This window comes from Furipterus horrens, unplaced genomic scaffold (assembly GCF_987537825.1).
Source record: "Furipterus horrens unplaced genomic scaffold, mFurHor1.1.pri manual_scaffold_2, whole genome shotgun sequence".
Classification (NCBI taxonomy): Eukaryota; Metazoa; Chordata; class Mammalia; order Chiroptera; family Furipteridae; genus Furipterus; species Furipterus horrens.
Genome location: NW_028327172.1, coordinates 1,715,545 through 1,729,919, shown reverse-complemented (window position 1 = coordinate 1,729,919; position 14,375 = coordinate 1,715,545). Strand labels below are relative to the sequence as shown.

General features: G+C 60.3%; 1 protein-coding gene across 5 annotated transcripts in view; it reads left to right on the top strand.

Moving 5' to 3' along the window:
• The window catches only part of NAP1L4 (nucleosome assembly protein 1 like 4), a 32,723-nt gene extending 18,835 nt beyond the window's left edge, over positions 1 to 13,888 (top strand). For 3 of the 5 annotated variants that reach the window (XM_090292914.1, XM_090292931.1, XM_090292923.1), the window contains 7 exons: positions 1,497 to 1,636; positions 2,848 to 2,993; positions 7,265 to 7,287; positions 7,618 to 7,737; positions 9,386 to 9,415; positions 9,852 to 9,908; positions 13,831 to 13,888. In XM_090292914.1, the coding sequence (XP_090149040.1) occupies positions 1,497 to 1,636; positions 2,848 to 2,993; positions 7,265 to 7,287; positions 7,618 to 7,737; positions 9,386 to 9,415; positions 9,852 to 9,908; positions 13,831 to 13,869 (555 nt within the window). In that variant the 3' untranslated portion in view covers positions 13,870 to 13,888. The other 2 variants (XM_090292905.1, XM_090292897.1) reach the window with 2 other exon arrangements.
• The last annotated feature ends 487 nt before the right edge of the window (positions 13,889 to 14,375 follow it).

The window sequence follows — 14,375 nt, the reverse complement described above, 5'->3', positions numbered from 1 at the left end:
CCGGGTCAGCTCTGCTGGGCACAAAGGAGAGTCCTTGTCACATCTCGTTACTGTGGGGCTGGGGGCTGCGGAGGAGGCAGCCTCGTCCTCGGCCTGTGACACACTCAGACCCCCCCCCCCTTCCCGCGTGTTGGGTGTCTGTGAGAGGCCTCGGGGGTGGGAAGACACGGGAACGGGGGAGCATGAAGAAAGGAGGCAGCATGCTTGGTGGAGGGGAGGGAAGGCACCTCCCTGCCCAGAGCGGGTGTGCGGGAGCAGGGAGCCCCGCGCCTGCCTGCGTGCCTTGCTCCGCGCGCGGGACAGCCGCGCAGGCACCGCACGCCCTGCGCCGCCTTCCCGTCCTTGCTGGACTTGGGTCACCAGACCAGTCGCTGTGTGTGTTGACCCCCTTACCCCCAGCAAAGGTCAGTGGACACTTCCTGGGCACACCCTGCTGCCATCCCTTCTGGAAACGCTGGACGGCCCCCTAGTCCTCTGGTCACCTGTCTGTGCTCCTGGGCCCTCGTGGCCATTCTCGGCCTCCTCCCTTCTGCAGAGAGCCCTGTGTTCATCTTCATCACACACACCCCCGCACCCCAGCCCCCGCTGCTCCAAGTGCTGCTCCCCTTGATTCCCCTCAGCCGGCCCGGGGAGGCGGCAGTCCTTTATCTTCTGGCCGAGGAGGGCACAGCGGCGCTGACACTGAGCTGGTCCCCAGCGTCACTCCGCGCCGCAGGCGGGGGCGGGGCCTGCGCAGTCTCGCTCTGACTGGCCGCCGGGGCTGGCTTCTGCTCCTTTATAAACTAGGGGTGCGCGCGTCCGCACGTCCGTTCAGGCATCTCAAGTCGGACAAATGCCTCAGAATAGTGTGGGGGCACAGAACAGCCTGTTCATTTTGTTGGTGTGTTGTTTCTTTTCATCACCAAGTTGTCCTCAGAGCCACTCAGTACGTGAGCGCCCCGGTTTCCCAGGACACTCACCCGCGCTGCACTTCACTGCTGGTGCACTTGGCCCGGAGGGGCACCGCATCTTGTCGCTTCTTTTGATACTCACGAGCGGAATATCTTTCCCACTGGCCGTTGGGTGTTATTTGCGGCGGCTGCTTTGTACCCTTGTGTCCCCTTTTCCTGTCACGCTGTCTCTTCAGGCTGCAGCACGCTTTGTCCTTAGTGGGGGCCGTGCCTGCTTTTCTCCCGCACGGGGTCTTGCTGCGCTCTGCAGGGCGCGGCCGTGTCTGCCATCGGCGGGGAGAGGAAGGGGAGGGTGGGCTGTCGACGCCCAGTGTCTTCCTCCAGGACCGTGACCCCAGCCTGTCCTTGGCACTTTGACTTTGGGACGACATTTTGTTCCCACAAAGTTTTTCTTGTGTCGTGGCCACACTGTTGTGCCTTCAGTGTGGCTTCTGCCTGTGGCGTCCTGTTCAGCGAGGGGCTGGTTTCCAGCGCGTTCTGTGGGGCTGATACAATTGCCACTGGGTATTGGTTGGTCTCGGGTGCTTACACTGAGTTTGTTTCCAGTCTTTTGTACTAGAGTTCCACTTTGAGCCCAACGACTACTTTACCAACTCAGTCCTGACGAAAACATACAAGATGAAGTCAGAGCCGGATAAGGCCGACCCCTTCTCCTTCGAGGGTCCTGAGATTGTCGACTGTGACGGGTAAGGACGCCATTGCCGCTCCTTCTGGAGCAGAGCTGGGAGGTGGTCTCGGGACTTCCCGGCAAGACAGACGTGGGGGCAGGCGGGAAGGTCTTCATCTGCTGAAGCCCAGGGGACAGAGGTTTATAGTGAGTAGCTTTCTGTTTGGGGACATGATGGCCAGCACTGGGACGTACGTCACATTACGGGCGCAGGGTCTGGGTCAGGGGCCCAGCTCCCTCGTTTTGACGGGGGAGTTGGGTTCTCTGCTCACTGTCACTGAAGCTGGGCGCTGCCCTCAGCGCCAAGCAGCTGGCGGGTGCACGAGGCTGCCCAGAGGGCGCGGGCCACTTGCTTGCTCCACTGAGGGGCGGGCCAGCTCTACTGTCCTCTGACTCATCGTCCAGCACGTTGGCGGTGTCAATCCGTAGGTCACCAAGGGGCGAACGGTGTTTGAACTCATCCCTCTCAGTTAGTTTGAGTTGGTTTGGAAGATGTTTATCCTGAATTGAAAGTGACTTTTGTTCACTGGAGCCACTGTGTGTGTGTGTGTCCCCATGGCTCTCCCTGAGTGAGTCATTCAGAATGGCACTAAAATTCTGGTGCGCTCGCACGGTGAGAGCGACTTTGAAAGGGCCGCGTCCCAGGGCCAGCCCGGCAGCTTTCCATCCTTTGCTGGCAAGTGTCTCTTGTCGGTGCAAGGTGGGTCACAGAGTTAAAAGCACGCTGTGCTCGGCCACACCGGGGAGCGCTCAGCGAGCTCCTGGCCCCGGCGGGTTCTGCACGGGCCGTCAGGATTGAGGGTGGTCACCTGCCTCCTTTCTCCACCTCATCCCACTCGACTTAGTGGCCTTGAGAATTTGGATGTGTGGGTGTGGTGACGTCCCACATGTGCTCTGGGGGGGCTGTGCAAGGGCAGCAGGTGACAGGCCCATGCCTTTGCCAGGCCTTGATTGGGGTTGGTCACAGAAAGCATGTTTCAGAACCTGTACAGAAGGTTGTGGGGAAATAATGCCATTGCCGCTGCAGGCGCCTGCCCCTCGGGGTGGCGGCAGGCCAGCCCTTCCTCTGCCGCTGCCCAGCAGGTGCCCCTGGTGGGCCCGTAGTGCTTGCATGCAGGTGGGTTTACTCAGCCCTCCCGGCGAGGTGCAGAGCCGTGGTGTGCCGGCTATGTGTGTCTGTCACCGGTGTTCTCTCAGAGTGTGTCTGTGACGGCTGTCTTGTCCTGGCAGGTGCACCATCGACTGGAAGAAAGGAAAAAATGTCACAGTCAAAACGATCAAGAAAAAGCAGAAGCACAAGGGTCGCGGCACGGTCCGGACAATTACCAAGCAGGTGCCCAACGACTCCTTCTTCAACTTCTTCACTCCGCTCAAAGGTGAGGTGGGGTGCGGGCTGGTGGTGGACGCGCATCCCCCACTTCCCTTCCCTAAAAGACCCACGTTAGTAACTGCTTTCGCTAACCAGGAGCCCGAGGGGGGGTTTCGTTTTTAGGAAAAGAAGGCGAAAGTGACCATCAAGGTCAGCGTTTCCTCGCATGACCGCTCAGGCGACGGTGGCTCCCGGGACCGTGCCCGCGTCTTCTCGGCATCGCGGGCTGGGTTCGCGCTGAGCTCGTGCGTGGGTTAGGGCGTGTCCTGCGCCGGGAGAGGGGCCTGGGGCTCCCGGGGTGCTTTGCGCAGCAGAAGGCGGGACGGACTTCCAACTGCCGTGAACGAAACGCGGGCGTGGGAGCGCGTTGACCTCGCCTGCACCCCCCTCCGCACCGTCACAGGCAGAGGGAGAGGAGACGTGGCAGGGCTACCGCAGCGGTTCTGTCAGCGGCACGGCGGCGGCGTCAGGCGGCCCCCGTGGGGGAGAGCGGGAGGCGGCACTGGGGTGTGCCTGTCACGTCATCCCTGCCTCCACGGCGCGTCACGGTTGTTTTAGGGCTGTGTGTGGTTTGGGGCGCTTTGGGCAGCGGGGTTTGGTTCTGGCACTCTCAGAAACTGTCACGTAAGTGGGTGGTAGCGGCCTTCTCCCCTGATGCCTCCCTCCCGCTCTCAGAATGTTCCATGAGAACGCGCTGCTGTCTGGTGGCGGGGGCCTGTGCGCACGGGAAGGACTCGCAGACCTCGGCAGCCTGCGCACAGACGCGGGGGCAGAGGCGGGGTGGCCCGCGGGCTCCATTCTGAGAGAGTGCCGAGCGCCTGCACAGTGGGGGGCCTCCGCTTCGCCCTGCAGGCACCTGTCAGTGGGTGCACTCCGAATCACACTGCAGAGCTCTGGGGCGTCTGCCTGCCCCTCGTTCTCCTGCATGACTTCATGGGTTTGGAAGTTTATATGTTGTCGTGAGCAAGAGATTGGATTTTCGTTTTGAGAGACTTGGGGCAGAAACATAGCTTGAAAGGTTCCACTCTGCTGTGGTTCCCACCTTGTGAAAACGAGGAGGTGGAGCAGTTGGCTGAAGGAAAGGCATCAGCTCTGCTTTCCAAGAGCAGAGCCGCAGTTGGAGATGAAGAGCCACTGGCCTGAGCGCGTCCGTCCCGTCCGTCCCAGGGCCGCGGGATGGCTCCGCTCTCAGGGCTGAGCCCGGCGCCCCTCCTGTCCAGCTCCCCGGCCACTCTGGCCATCCTTTGTCATAGTGGCCGTCCTCTGCGAGGTGCCTTTGAACCTAGAAGGTGCAAGCGTGTGCTGGTTTGGGGGACGAGGACAGCCGTCAGTTTTATCCGTGTTACTTTTTCAGGAGGATCCCTTTTGGAGACTCGTGTGGCATTTTGGTGGGTACCTGTGTGAATTCATGACACTAAGGCACTTAGAGATGTTGGAAGTTTTCTTAAAAAGGGATCTTAAATACTTCACAAAATACAAATGGAATTAAGTGGACTTCAAGATTTTGGTGACTGATTTTTCTTTTTTTCCTTTTTTCCTTTTTTTTTTTTTTTTTTAAGGGTGCTCTAAAACTATTGCGGTGGCTGCTCAGCAAAGTCCACTTGTTTAAAGGGCCCCCAGGGTCCTAGAATGTCCGCAGACCCACCCACCCTGGGAATGATGGCCAGGGCAGCAGCTAGAGAGGTGCCAGTCCCATACAGAAGTGGGAGAGGTGCCTGGGAAAGGGGCGAGTGCTGAGCAAGCGGCATTGTTCCCTCTAGACCCCTCCCCCACACACAGCGCCACAATGTGCTGAAACGGGTCACCTTGTACTGACAAATCCCTAAGGCTCTGCCCCTTACAACATAACAGGAGTGACAGCTCTACCTGGGACACAGAGGCAGATACCCCTGGGAGACTGTCAAAATGAGGAGACAGAGAAGTGTGGCCCAAAAGAGGGAACGGATCAAGGTTCCAGTGGGAGAGCTAAGCGACGAGGAGATAGCCAACCTAACAGATGAGGAGATGGCCAACCTAACAGACGCAGAATTCAAAACACTGGTGATAAAGATGCTCACAGGCTTGACAGATATGCTTGAGTATGGCAAACGCATAAGGGAAGAAGTGAAGGCTATGCTAAGTGAAACAGGCAAATCCACACAAAACCAGTGGAGAAGGGAAAGAAATCGGGATTCAGATCAATGATTTGGAACATAAGGAAGAAAAAAAGTCAACCAGTACAGAATGAGGAAACAAGACTTGAAAATGATGAGGAGAGGCTTAGGAACCGCTGGGACTACTTCCAAACCATAGAGGTGCCAGAAGAAGAGGAAGAGCAAGAAATTGAAAGCTTATGTGAAAAAATGATGAAGGAAAACTCCCTAATTTGGCAAAGGAAATAGACATACAAGTCCAGGAAGCACAGAGTCCCAAACAAGCTAGACCCAAAAAACCACACCAAGACACCTCATCATTAAAATGCCAAAGGTTCAAGAGAGAATCTTAAAAGTAGCAAAAGAAAAGCAGAGAGTTACCTACAAAGGGGTGCCTATAAGACTCAGCTAATTTCTCAGAAGAAACTCTACAGGCAGGAAGGGACTGGCAGGAAGTATTCAAGGTCATGAAGAGCACGGACTTATAACCAGGATTACTCTGTCCAGCAAAGCCATCATTTAGATGGAAGGGCAGATGAAGTGCTTCCTAGACAAGGTAAAGCTAAAGGAGTTCATCATCACTGAGCTGTTATTATATGAAATGTTCACGGGACTTAAGAAAAAGAAGATCAACACTATGAACATTAAAATAACAAACTCACAACTATCAACAACTGAACCTAAAAAATAAAAACAAAAACAAATTAAGCAAACAACCAGAACAGGAACAGAATCATAGGTACAGGGATCATCTGGAGGGTTATCAGCTGGGAGGGGGAGGGGGAGAAGTGGGGAAATGGCGCAGGGACTAAGAAGCATAATTGGCTAGTACAAAACGGGGAAGGTAAGAATAACATAGGAAAGGGTGAAGCCAAAGAACTTATATGCACGGCCCACGGACATGAGCTAAGGGGGGTGGGATTGCTGGAGGAAGTGGGTACTGGGCAGAGGGGAGCAAAGGGGAAACAATGGGACAACTGTAACAACATAATAAAATGTACTTAAAAATGCACCAGATCTTGGTGGGTTGACCACCTGCAGTGGATCTGTGTGGCACGTGACTCAGGCTCAGTATAGCTTTTTTTTTTTTAAATCCTCACCCAAGGACATGCTTACTGATTTTAGAGAGGGAAGGCGAGGAGGCAGAGTGAGAGAAGGAAACCTGCACGTGAGACAAACAGTAATCTGCTGTCTCCCGTCCTTATGGGGGAGCGACCCTGTGACTTCGGTATACAGGGTGACACCCCAACCAGAGGAGCCCCCAGGCCAGGGCGATCTGCTTTTAAAGCAATTAGAGACAAATCCACGTGATAAGCCCGTGGGAACGAACGGCCCCAGTGGGAGGCAGTGACGAGCTGGGCGAGGAGACCACCGCGGCCGACGAGACAGCTGAGATGAAGGGGGCGTGAGGCGGTTAGCCCAGTGGCCTCTTTGTGCTTACACCCACACGAGGGTCCGGGAACCGAGTGAGGGAGGCCTTTGTGCTGACCCCTGAGCCCCGCGCCAGGGCACCCAGACCTGAGCCTTAGAGAGCCGTGGGGCGCGTGCATGCCAGTGCTTGGGGGGCCGCCCAGCGCTCAGGACTCTGCAGTGGACAGCGCTGCCCCTCAGCCCTGGGGCAAGCCAGTGCCCCTGCAGTCAGGGCCGTGACTGCCACTGGGCGCCACGGAGCATGGGTCTGCCTCCTGGTGTTGGCCTCGCACTCAGCGCGCCAATGCCGGTGTCACCTGTCGTCCCGCCGAGTGCGGAGCTGTGGAGGGACACCTGCCCACAGGCCCGCGGCACATCTTTCAGGAAGGTTTCAGTGCTGTGTCCCCTCCCTCCAGACAGACAAAAACGCAGTTGTGACCTAGAGGACCGCGAAGCTCAAAGGTCGTCCCCTCGTGTCCCAAATCACCACGGGTGGTTCTGTAGGGCCAGTTCGGAGCGTTGCTTGGGGCGGGGTGCACCAGCGTGCCTTGCCCCTGCTCCTGGGCACCGGCTCCCTGTGGGAGGGGCGGGTGCAGGTCCGAGGGCGCCCACCAGGGGGCACCCAGCGCGAGCGAGGCCCAGAGACGGCCTGGCGCGCGCCGTTCTGCTTCCTGGCTGTGGGGCGGCCGCTGCCGCCTGCCAGTGTAACGGGGACATGTTCTGTCTTTTCTTCTAGCCTCTGGGGACGGAGAGTCGCTGGTAAGATTTGTGTTGTGCTGCAGCTTCCCCCGTCGCTGTAGAAATCTGTGTCTCCTAAGTCGTTGCCTGCCTGCTGCTTCGTCCCTCCCCGCTCCCTGAAACCCTGGGGTGAGCGCGCGCTGCCCTCTGGGCGGGGACGGAGGCCCGTGTTCCCCGTGTGGGTGCGCTTGCCTGCCCCCCCCCGCCCCCCACTGTTTTACTGGTGTCTTACGCCTGGCACGCCTGGCCTTGGGGGCCTTCGTCAAGCTCCCAGGAGGGAGGGGCGCAGACTTGGGGGGGAAGGCATGACGTTTATCCCATTGAAATGAGCTAACAGGTAGTTTCCCTCAGGATGAAGACTCTGAGTTCACGTTGGCCTCCGACTTCGAGATCGGGCACTTCTTCCGGGAGCGGATCGTGCCGCGGGCTGTGCTGTACTTCACGGGGGAGGCCGTGGAGGACGATGACAACGTGCGTGGGGGCCGCTGCTGCTGGTTTGCGGGGCGGGGCAAAGGCGGGTGTCTGCAGGGGTCCCTGGGCAAGGCTGGCTCATTTCAGGGGTCCTTAAGACCCCAGGGGTTTGCTGCATCCTGCCTAAGGCTTTTGAGCTTTGGGTGGCCGCTAAACGGGCCGGGGGTGGGGGCATCGTTCACGGAAGTCTGGCCACAGCGAGCCGGCAGCACGTGCAGAGCCAACTCGTGTTGGCCTTTGGCACAGTGACCCCCAAGGGGTCCAGGCCTGCGCTCCACAGGAAGGTTGCTGGGGTCGCCAGGCACAGCCCCCCAGCGGCCCTGGGGTTGTCGCCTGAGGCAGGGCCTTGGTGGCTAGGGTTCAGTTGCCTGGGCCCTGGGACCCACGTTCACAGCCTGCCTTCAGAGCCCCGAGGGCCCCTTGGTGCTTCCGGGTTTCCCTGCTTGTGAGGCCCACTGGGCAGCAGGCCAGGGCGGGCTTCCGCTGCCTGCTCTCTCTGTGCCGAGGCCCCGGCAGGCGGGGGGCGCTGGGGGGCTCGGCCCAGTGCCGGGTCACTTCGGAGCCCAAGAAGTCGCCGAGACCCCGCCTTTAGGAAATGCGGGGTTCATGGTGAAAATGGGGTGGAGCGGCTCTGGCTTCGTCTGCCACGCTCCTGGGCTGCCCGGCCCCTGCCACGGGCCGCAGTGCTCTCCCCTCGTGTGCGTGCCTTTGAGCCCAGCCCTGCCGAGCTCGCCGAGGGAGGCCCGGGCGGAAGGGTGGCCTGGGGGCCTCAGAAGGCTGCGCTGCCTCCCATCTGACCTGAGACGCTCTGTGGGTCTTGTGGCTGCGAGACACTGGAAGGCCTCCCACTGCCGGTTGCTTAGGGTACTTGGGGGCACCAAGACCCATCCGATCATGGGTGCTGCTCGCTGCTGGAGGGCGTGCAGGCGGGGCCGGCGTTGGAGATGCACCGCGCCAGCACCCAGCACGCGCCCCAGTTCCATTTGGGTTGTCTCGTCTTCGAAGGGAAGCATTATCAGAGAGGCCACTAACTATCACGCCCCGTGGGTCAGGTAGCCAGTGGTGACTAAGTGTGTCTTCTTAGTGTGATTTTCATCTTAGTTTGGTGTTTGGACCTTGAATGAGAGCTGACCAGTGATGTCTTTGAACGTGGGAGAAATTCATTCAAGACCAGCCAGCTGCAGCGCTGGCGTTTCGCCCATGTGTGCCCTTGAGTTCTGACTGACTTTAGAGATGAAACCCCAAGGTTTCATTATATTTCTGATAGATTTCCCCTTTCACACGTGTAAAATGGTGCATAAATTACTGGCTTGCCGAGATCAGCCAGTTTCCTAGTTGGACCCAGTGCGCACCCAGCCGGTAGTCTTCTCTTCACCCCGTCCTCAGTCCTTGCCTGGGCTGGGTCCCAGATACCTGCTTCCTGTTACCACAGCCGGGCTGCTGGGCAAGCGCTGTGCTGTGCTGGCCCCAACCGGCCTGCGGGGTCCCTGTGCCCAGACCCGCCCAGCAGCGGGTGGCCCCTGAGAACTAGGCCTGGAGCCCCACTGCCCTTCCTGAGCCCTGACCAGGCGGGCTAGACAGGCACTGCGTCTGTGTCAGGCCGCCGCCACGCTTGAGGAAGCTAAGAACGTGTTCTGTTCTTTTTCAGTTTGAAGAAGGTGAAGAAGGAGAAGAGGAGGTAAGATCGGCTTCTAGACAGCAGCCTCATTGCTCCAGGGTTGGGTTCGGCTTTCTCTGCTGGAGCAGACTGAGCGTGTGAGACCCCAGGACCTTGTCACGGCATTGGTGGGACGCTGCCGCCGGGGCTGCAGCCCTGCTGAGGACTGGTCGGATGGCAAATGCCACAGCAGTGTCCCGTTCCGACCCTGCGTTTGGCTGGTGAAAAGGGTCCTGGGGAATAATCGTTTAACGAGCAGAGTTTGCTCTTGAGCAGCATGCTGGTTTCAGGGTTATCTGAGAACCAGAAAGTGCCCAGGGAACATTCCAGGGATCCAAAGAAGTGACTTAATTTGTTGTGGATAATAACAGTGAATTCCTCGTGAGCTGAGGTGTTGCTGTACGTTGGGGCCGGTGGGTTTACAAGAATTCAGTCCTGCTTACTCTGTCCAATGCAGGAGTTAGAAGGCGACGAGGAGGGCGAAGAAGAGGAGGATGCCGAAGTGAACCCCAAGGTGAGCAGGTCTGGGGCTCCCGCTCGGGCGGTGGCGTCAGGGGTACGTGTGTGTCCTCTCGTTAGAAAACTTTATCAGACAAACGCTTGAATGAGGAGCTCCCCCGAGTACGAAGTACAAATGTCAGGACAGCGCTTTCCCAGCTCTTCCTCATCCTGCGGATGTCGTTCCCCAGCTCTTAGGTCCTCTCAGGTAACGATTTAACCGGCGGCACGTGTACACTCTTGCGTGTTTGGTTTTGGAAAGGCTACAAAGAGGAGGTTTTGGGGGGGACTTGTTCTCCTCGTTTTTAACGTGAATAGACTGATGGAATCGTAAGGACAACGCACAGTTGTACTTGGGCTGAGGACACTTGGAAGTTGTGTCTAGGTATCTCATAATTTAAAACAAACCTGACAAAAATATACGGGCAGCCCCGCTAATTTTACCTGTGAGTCCGGAGTGTTACTCCCGGGCTCGGGGGAGCGTCACGCTGGGGGCTGGGCCGCCTGGCGTGGGGTCACTGGTGTGCGGCTTGGGGTTTGTGACTCAGCTGCCCTTAGAATTCATTCTCACGGCTGTCGGGGTCTAACGTTACCTGGTGTTCCTAACACGTACCTCTGGTTCCCTAGACATTGTCAAGTGTGTCCCCGTCCTGGCCCAGCGGGGACGACACCCTGAGCTGTCTGTGCAGGGACCCAGTCCTTCGAGTCTGTTACCCCCGTGTCTGAAATGCGCGCTCACAGTAGGGACTCCTGCTGGGCCGGGTGGGAGGCGCGGCCCGCGCCCCGCGGCTGGCCTGCTCGCCTCTGCGTGACGGCTGCGGGGCCGGGCGCGGACGCAGGCCGGGCCCAGTGCAGTTAGTCAGCAGAACTGGGAGGTGGCGACAGCTCCCACTCCCCTGCCCTCGGCGTTGCCACCCACCCGGGACGTGGGGCCCTGTCTGCTCCGGGCCGTGCCTCACTGACGGCGGCACCGCGCTCCTGTCCTTGTGTCCTCCTGGTGTCTGTCCTCTTCCTAGCGTGTTTTCTGGGCGCCTGTTCTCACCTGGTGGTCACGAGTCACTGGCCGAAGGCAGAGGACTGTCGATTCTCACTCTCCACGGGGTCCCTGAGGGGTGTGGTTGGGCGTGGGGGGAGCAGGTGGGGGCTGCGCCGTCCTGGAGCCCCTCCTGTGCTCGGCCACCCTCTGTCTGTCCCCTGACGTGCGCTCTGCGGGGGACCTGTCAGAGCCTGTCCAGCACAGGAAGTGGGAGACGGCGGGGGTGAGAGGCACCGACTGGCGTGGCAGGTTGCTGCCGTGTCCGTGAGGAGTCGGGCTGCTTCCTGCTGTGTGCTCGTGCGTCTCCGCTTCCTTCCTCGCTGACGGCTCCTTTCCATTTTCTCCCCGTTTAGGTGTAATTTTTGTCTGTTAATCATTCATGCGTTTCTAGGTAAGAATGAGCTCCATTCGTTCCTAACTTCCGAGGGTTGGTCTGTGTGGTGACAGTGCTGCTGTGACTGTGGGCACACGCGTGCCAGGCCGGCCGTGCGGCGCTCTGACGGCGGCCTTGTGCGGGGTCTGTCGTGTGTGCTTTTGAAGCTGACCGGCCGAAGCCACGCTTGGCTCCTGCTTCTGGAGCTCACAGCGAAGGGGGGTCGCTGGTGTGGCCTTTTCCTCGATGGGACTGCCCTCCAGGGAGAGGCCTGGAGGAGAAGAGGCCCTGGGCGGGGGGGCCCACATGCTGGCACACCCGCAGTGCTGGGGGCCGCGGTCCTGGGCTTCCGGCCGTTGCCACCTCCTGCTGTCCCCTGTGCCCCTGCCACCCCCCCTCACGGGCATGGGAGGTGGCCACTGTGATGTTTCTGGACGTGCATCTTTTGATTGTTTAACCCTGCAAACTGTAGGTGTTGTGCAGCCCCGCAGGTGATAAAGGGGTGACTGGACTTTGTGCCAGAGCTTCCTACCTGCAGAGCTGCTGGCTCGCGCGGCCGTGAGCACCAGTGGGGACCAGGCGGGGGGGGGGGGGGGTCTGTGTCAGCGAGGACAGGAGCGGCCGCTGGTGCCCCTGTGCGGGGCGTCGTGGCTGCTCCAGTCACAGGCCCCCCTGGGAACACTCAGCTCCTGCGAGGTGTGGGGGCAGGAGGCACAGAGGGGTGCAGCCGGGGGCTAGCTGGGAAGTCGCAGGGCCCCACCACCCCACCCCACCCCGGTTGGCCAGAGGGCAGCCAGTTCCTGAAAGCCGTGCTGATGGGAGCTGGGGCTTTGTGTCCCCCGCTCCGAATGCGCTTGACACTGGTGCTCACTCAGACCAGCACCTTCGAGGATCTGTCTGTCGGCACTGTCCTCCTGTCCCCCTCGTGTGGCGCAGGTCTGGGCTGAGGGCACATCTTAGGTGACGTGATCTTCGGTGCTTGAAGGGCCAGGGCTGACGGTAGACTTGCGCGAGTAACTTGCTGCCGCCCTGTGTCTGCCAGGCTGTCCCCGAAGCCCACTCCCTCGCCCACCAGTGACCGAAGCGCCAGGAGCCGTCCCGCCGTGCTCGGGCTGCGCGTGTGCTCGGGGCTGGGCTGCTGGTCCCAGGGCGGGGCAGGGTTTGGGCTGTTTGTGCCTGTGACCGCCAGCTCCTGGTCCTTGATAATCCACCATGAGCAGCCAGGCTGCCGTTACTGGGGGACATCAAACGTGGTGTCAGCTCGCAGTTGGATTCTGTCCTGGGCCACAGGCTGAAAGCCACCGTCGCGCCAGCAGCCCCTCCTGGTCTTGGTTTCGCTGGGGACTGTCCCTCTGCAGTCTTAGTCAGCCAGCCACTGGTCTCCTGTCATACCAGGAGGTGACGCGTGTGTCATTCACACGGAGGGGTGGAGGGGCGAGTCCTGAGCGTGCGCGGGGCTGCAGGCCTGCCCCCAGGTGACACCGCTGGGCTCCGAGCTGCGTCAGCCAGGGCTTCTGTAGGGTGGGTTTTGGTAACTCGGCTGGGCTTGTGACAGGCAGGTGCCAGAGCAGGACCCCGTCCCCGAGTGGCCTGCCGTCGGCCCTGGCCAGTGCTGGCAGAGACCCAGGGCCAGCCTGTAGGCCCCAGCTGGTCCTCTGTCCTTCCCGTTACCCCAGGTGCCAGGCTGCTGTTCCCATGTGTGCGCCCTTTACACACACTTCCGTCCCTTACACGCGGCTTCCCAGAGAGCACGCAGGTCGGCCCTGTGGCCCGGGGGCCGTTCTCAGCCCTGCGGGGCGGGCGTCCTCGGACGCCGCAGGCCTGCCCGGGGGTTCTCAGGGCGGCGTGTAGTCTCAGCTCAGGCGGGGGCGCGGGGGCTTGTCATGTGGGCCCCCCACGGAGCTCACTGGTTGCCAAGTGGGAGGTACATACAAGAGGTCACGATTGAGGTGGTTCTGGGGTCAGGGGCTCCCCTGGAACCTTTTCTGGAAGGCTAGCATTTGCACTAGGGCACTCTGGGGAGGGGCAGGGCTTATCTGTGGTGGTCTTGGTGCCTAGCTTTTGGGGCGCTTTCCATTACCGAGGCGAGCAGGTCCAGGGGAAGGGCAGCCCTCCTGTGAGCCCCGGGGCTGGAACAGGAGCCCTTCCAGGGTCAGGTGTTGGTCCTGTCCGGGGGGGCGGGGTGCGGAGGGCCTGCCGCTGGTCACAGGCAGCGCTGTGGGTCCCCCAGAGCCCCGGGCTGCCTTCCGGCCGTGGGACACGGTCTCCTGGGACCTGGTTAACCCTGCGGCCCAAGGAGCCGCCCTTCGCCTGAGACCTTCCTGCGGTGTCGCCTGAACCAGAGGGTCTCGGGAGCGTCTTTAAGCAGAAAGGCAGCTCCTCCTGGGAAGTGAGCTTGTTTATTGTTTCTCTTCTGAAGTGTATTTGCAGTAACCATTGCTCCGGTTAGAGTGACGAAATGAACAGTGACGTCCTGCTTGTCCTGGGGGGTGGGCGGCTCTGTACAAGTCCTGTCCCTGTCGTTGGCAGAAGGAGCCCGGCCAGCCCTCCGAGTGCAAGCAGCAGTGAGGACCGTCCCGGCGGCGGCGGCGGCGGCTCGGCCCGACCAGTGCCCAGTGCATGGCGCTCCCGCTCACGTTTCCCCTTTCCTTAGTTTCTGCTTAACCTGTACAGTGGCGACTGACACGCACCTCGGCGGTGGGGGTTCTTGCCAGCACCCTCCGCGGCCGTGGGTGTGGCTCCGTAGGCTCCCAGGCCTGGCGTGGGGGCCCGTGGGCCGCGTGAGGTGGGGGTGGCAGGTCGCCCGCGCCCAGGGCCGGCGTCTGGGGAGCGCCTGCTCCCGTCCCGTGGGAAGGCCCCGCGCTTCCTCTCCAGCACCTGTCTTTGTGTCGGACGCCTCGGAGGGGCTGGGCGGGGGGTCTGTCCTCCTCGGGGTGGGGGTGGGGCCGTGGGGCCCGCGGCGCTGAGGCGCGAGCTTGTGTGGTTCATCCTCGTATTTATTTGTCCTTTCGTGCTGTGAGGACTCAGGACGCATGCTGTCGCCTGTCCTCGAGTTTCTGCAACCGTGTTTGTGA